Source organism: Phragmites australis, chromosome 4 (genome assembly GCF_958298935.1).
Source record: "Phragmites australis chromosome 4, lpPhrAust1.1, whole genome shotgun sequence".
Classification (NCBI taxonomy): Eukaryota; Viridiplantae; Streptophyta; class Magnoliopsida; order Poales; family Poaceae; genus Phragmites; species Phragmites australis.
The window spans coordinates 30,295,877-30,301,058 of NC_084924.1; the positions used below are offsets into that span (position 1 = coordinate 30,295,877).

Here is a 5,182-nt window from a genome sequence, read left to right on the forward strand (position 1 = left end):
TGCCCCACCACGTCAGTCGCAACTACTCTTATCCATACCACCGCGGCGGTCTCCACTGGTTGCCCCATCCGCCCCACCTTGGTCTGTCCCACCTCGCATACAGGCATCCCTCGTGTATGTGATGGCTAAAGACAACGGGCATGAGTGCTAATTTTACCGGTAATGAGTAATGATTATAGACAAATATTTAAATGTGAGCTGACTGGTAAAAGTTTATATAAGTTGTACCGTGGGTATTATACCGGTTACTATCTCTAAAGGGTGGTGGTGGTGGACTGACCGAGCCGGCTTGCCGTGCCCGTGCGTCCCGCCTCCTCTGCCGAGAAATTTACCGCTTGTCCCCTTCCGCGGCAGCAGGATTCACCGCGCTAGCCTAGCGGCATCCATTGGTCCGCGCCGTGTTAATTTTTTTTTTTTGTCCTCTCCCAGCTCGGTCGCCGCACGACGAGCTAAGTATCACGTTACTCCGGCGTCGTCCACGGTGACGGCGACGGTTGCAAGATGCTCCTCCGCTTGGGGGAGGCGAGGCGAGGCGGGGCTCGGCCGGCTACTACGACCGTGCGTCCATTCCGCTGTGGAGAAAGGCACGCTGAGGAGGATTACGTTACGCCGATGGCAAGTTTCGATTGGCGCGTACTGGAGTGTCCGTTAGCTCTCGGTTGCTTGATTTGAAGCTCCCATTGGGAGGACGCAGGCGCAACCAAACAAATCGGGGGCGCGCTCAGTCTCAACCCTCAAGTACTAGTCCACGCAAACACACAAAAACTTGCTTATACCCATCGACATCATTCTTTGTCCATACACACACAAAAAGAGATGAGAGACACTTGGATTCATTGCATATGCAAAAGGCGAAGGTTCCTCGAACGGCAGACGATGGAATGGAAAACTTGTATCGTGGTATTTGCAAAACGATCGCCTCATGAATCGATCATGATGGTGCGAAGGCAATGGATCTTACAGTTCATGGATGACACGGGTACGATCTGCCTCATCGATCTCATGCGTTCACGCTCGACATACCAACACTAAACTAAACTTTACTATATACATACACGTATGTACGCGCGCGCATACAAATTACAATAAGATTCGCACACTCCGATCCAGTACAGGACGTGGCAGCTGGCCACTCGTCGTCGGTCGATCGACGTTCAAGGTAGCTTGGAGGACGCGCTCCTCCGCCGCGACCCGGCACCCTTGACCTCCGCGCGGATCTTGGCCGAGATGGCGTTCCTCCCGACCACGGGCGCGGTGGCGGGCCACAGCCCGACGCTGACGGCCATGTCCGTGAGCCCATGCAGCCGCTCCAGCGCCTCGACCACGGCCGCCATGCGCGGCCTGTCCCGCGGCTGCGTGGCCGTGCACTGCACCGCCAGCTGCGCCAAGGCGCGGGCGCCCTTCACGGAGTAGTGGCCAGCCAGCCTCGCGTCCATGATGCAGCGCAGTCGGCGGCTGCTGCCGCCGAGGTAAGGGCGGGTCCAGTCCACGAGCTTCACCTGCTGCTCGGCGTGCGCGCTCCTGTTGCGGACGCGCTCCATGGCGCGGCGGCCCGTGAGGAGCTCGAGGAGGACCACGCCGAAGCTGTAGACGTCGCTCCTCACGTTGAGGTGGCCAGTCTGCACGTACTCCGGCGCCGCGTAGCCGTGGGTGCCCATCACGCGCGTGGTCACGTGCGTGTCCTCACCCTCGGGCCCCATCTTGGCCAGCCCGAAGTCCGACAGCTTCGCCGTGAAGTCCTGCGCGCAATAAGTTCATTTGATCCTGTAAATCTTGGATTCTTGATCCAATCATCCAAATGGAATGCAGTCGTGCAAATTAGTGTACGTACCGAGTCAAGCAGGATGTTGGAGGCCTTGAAGTCCCGGTAGATGACGGGCGTGGCGGCGCCGTGGAGGAAGGCGAGTCCCTTGGCGGCGCCGATGGCCACCTTGATCCGCGTGCCCCATGGAATGGTCGCCGATATCCCTGCGCACGCGCGAATCAGCAACTGGTCAATGAATTCACACGAAGACGAGGATGCCGCGCGGCGGCATGTATGGATTATGCAGGGCGCACGCGCGTACTCCTGAAGAGGTGGTTCTCGAGGCTGCCGCGCGGCATGAACTCGTAGACGAGGAGGCGGTCCTCGTCCTCGCAGCAGTACCCCAGCAGCTTGACCAGGTGCGGGTGCCGGAACTGGCCCAGGAATATGACCTCGGCGAGCCACTCCGTGTGGCCCTGGAACCCCGCGGCGTTGAGCTGCTTCACGGCGACGGGCTGCGGGTCCAGCCCGGGGCGCATGCCGGCGTCGACGTAGCCCTTGTGCACGGTGCCGAACCCGCCCTCCCCCAGCAGGTAGCTGCTGCAGAAGTCGTGCGTGACGCCGCGGAGCTCGGCCAGGCTGAACGAGTGCAGCTGCAGCGGGCCCGCCATGTCCCCGTCGCCCGTGCCGTCCTTATTGTCCGTCTCCGTCATGGTGTTCGAGGCAGGGCTGTTGGCCAGGGACGACAGGCGCCGGAAGGAGGCCAGCCGCCGCGACAGCTGGGACCCCGAGGGCCGGCAGCGCGCGAGGCCGTTGCCCGCGCCGGCGGCAACCACGGCGTCCTCGGCGGCGCAGCACTTGGTCGCCGACACCAGCACCGGTCTCCACGGCCTCGGCATCGTCGCAAGAACGGAGTCGTGTAATAAGATTGGATGCTCCCTAGCTAAACTGAGCTGCTAGTTGCTTTAGGCGTGTGATCAGGTGGATGGAATGAGAGTGGATGGCGGTGTGGTGGATAGCGCGGCGTGGGGTTGATATTGGAAATGGCGCGAGGCCAACCGTTCCAACACACCACTCAACTGCTCCGAACCACTCCCCCTTTCGAGGAAAGTGTGCGCTTATGGTAGCAGCACCCTTGCCTTCAGCATGTAGTAAGCCATCGCTTGCCTTTTCCGTATAAAATCTCGCATTCAGGTGATCACAGATCAGTACTGACTCTCTTCACTCTTCACTCACAATCAAAGTGTGACGCTGGCAACAAAGTCTCCGAAACATAATTTTGACAATGAATTCGGAGTTTTCAGTAGTATATTGTGTTAGAGTAAAACATATTTGCCGTCTTTGAATTTGTCCGCCTATGTCACTTAAGTGTGCACGAACTTTGAAAATGCAGTTTAAAGCTCTTAAACTTGTTAATTGGTTCACCAGAGGTCTAAGCACCAACCCTAGATCCCCTCGAGACGCCGATGTGTCGTGCTGATAAGACGCTTGAGTGGCTCTTTGATCGGGAATGACAGTCGGAGAATCCTAAGCAGATTTTGGAACAGCTTTGAAACCCCCATCTCACAACTCCGACAGCCCAATCTGGTCTATACCTCCTGATGTCACCGCTCCCATACAGATATACATTCTCTCTAGCTGCCTCCGGATCCAACTCCTCTCCCTCCTCCTCCATAGTCGCTTTGGGATCTAAATCAACCAACTCCTCTCCCTCTGCGTATCTAGCATGATAGCTCTAGGTTTTGTTTGTTTCAGTATCATAGTTTATTGTATTTTTGGTAGATAAAGTTTGATAAAAAAAATTAGTCTATAACAGATAAGATCAAAGGTTAAAAAATAATGACATGTTAAAACCGCGACATGTTAAAACTGCGACAGTAAACCAAACAGCTGCTAGAAAAAGTCGAGTAAAATATAACAACGAACCAAAAAGACATTAGTTAGGCATCAAGGTGGTGCAGGCATAGCGCCTGTTTGTAGTAGGCCCGCCTTGTCGTGGAACTCAAAATCTTTTGTGTAGGTGGTGAGACGTATCATCTTCTGTGAGATCAGGCATTGGAACACGAATGGTGTCGGTGGCCTTTGTACTCCTTGCCCATCGTCCTGTAATCTCTGCCCCCACACAACACGTAGGTTCGGATCTAGCACCATGGTCCAAAGCTTGCTAGCTAGGACTCTCGCGTGACTGAAACATGGAGGTCACTTTTCACCTTCGGATACGAGAGAGAGAGAGAGAGGAGAGAAAGAGAAGAAATATGGGGATGAGAGAAATGATTGTGCATTACTACAGAAATATATGTTACAAATGATAGATCATAGATAGTGTTTAAACAACTGTCATTAAGAGTGAAGTTGTCGGATTATTGAGTAAAAGGTACCCTAGCAAACGGATTTATGATGGATATAACGGTAAGAGACGTATATTTTCTAAAACTGATTGGTCGTACGACTAGAGTATGGTTCCCATGACCAGTACAAGGCATATGCGACTAGTCTCCCTGCACCATAATATAAACCCACGACCGGCTTCACTGGTCGCAGGGCCGGATCTGACACAACCTGTCCAATCGTATTTATTGATATCCACTCAAGTGTTTTTGTTTCGCAGGCGCCAACTCCAGTGGACGAAGTCATGGACGGCGCATAGGGGCTTTATCACATCTTGTAGTATTAAATGCTACGGAGTTGGACTTTTGCAGGTCGACGCGGTGCCGCATGATGGACAGGACGTTGTCAGAAAGCCGATCAAGCAAGTGGTCGGGGACGATACTCCGTAATGATGGCTTGGGTTAGATATTAGGATGTGTAGGGTCTTCTGTTTGGACCCACATGTAAGTTCTCCTTCTCTCTACTATAAAAAGGGATGAGGACCCTGTTTGTAAAGGAGGAAGAGATCAAGTCTGGTAGCTAGCTAGAACTACCTTTGTAACCAATTGAGATCCTCCATAACACAACACACAGGATGCAGGGTTATTATCCTCTGGGAGGCCTGAATATGTATAACTTCATGTGTCCCTAAGTCCATTATACGGGCACACATCGATTCTTGAAACACCGTTCATGCACTTGCTGTCCAGCACACCTCGAAATCATTGTCAGGGACTAACCCTCGATATTTTGCGCATCCGGTATGGGGGCGCATTTTGTCATTTCATTAAGTTTGAAAAGCTTGATCAGGTTACCTATGGTCGGATCCACGGTAACTGCTGAGTCCCGTTCCGAGGACCGCGACCATCGTGAGGTATTTGTCATGGGGTACCACTCAAATGAACCCGTTGTGCTCTAGGCATAGGACACCGAGATGGAATCTGGGAGCTCTGAGACCCAACGCGAGGTCTGCATGGCGGACCATGCAGCAGGGGGCGCTGGAGGCCCTCATGTCCCAAACGTCGGTGCAAACCCCCGACTATATGCCTAGAGGGAAACTAGTCCGGTGTC

General features: G+C 53.9%; 1 protein-coding gene across 1 annotated transcript; it reads right to left on the reverse strand.

Moving 5' to 3' along the window:
- Positions 1 to 879: 879 nt before the first annotated feature.
- LOC133916057 (probable serine/threonine-protein kinase PBL15) lies at positions 880 to 2,841 on the reverse strand. Its single transcript, XM_062359545.1, has 3 exons — positions 2,067 to 2,841; positions 1,832 to 1,968; positions 880 to 1,739 (listed from the first exon to the last, which is right to left on the reverse strand). The coding sequence occupies exons 1-3, from the start codon at positions 2,641 to 2,643 to the stop codon at positions 1,155 to 1,157; spliced, it is 1,299 nt and encodes a 432-aa protein (XP_062215529.1). The 5' UTR covers positions 2,644 to 2,841; the 3' UTR covers positions 880 to 1,154.
- Between the last annotated feature and the right edge of the window lie 2,341 nt (positions 2,842 to 5,182).

Bases quoted from the DNA above. Each gene is read 5' to 3' on its own strand.
- LOC133916057 (XM_062359545.1), bottom strand. From the start codon at position 2,643: ATGCCGAGGCCGTGGAGACCGGTGCTGGTGTCGGCGACCAAGTGCTGC. The intron at 1,969-2,066 runs GTACGCGCGTGC...GCGCGTGCGCAG, and splicing joins CGAGAACCACCTCTTCAGGA to GGATATCGGCGACCATTCCA. The intron at 1,740-1,831 runs GTACGTACACTA...TATTGCGCGCAG, and splicing joins CCAACATCCTGCTTGACTCG to GACTTCACGGCGAAGCTGTC.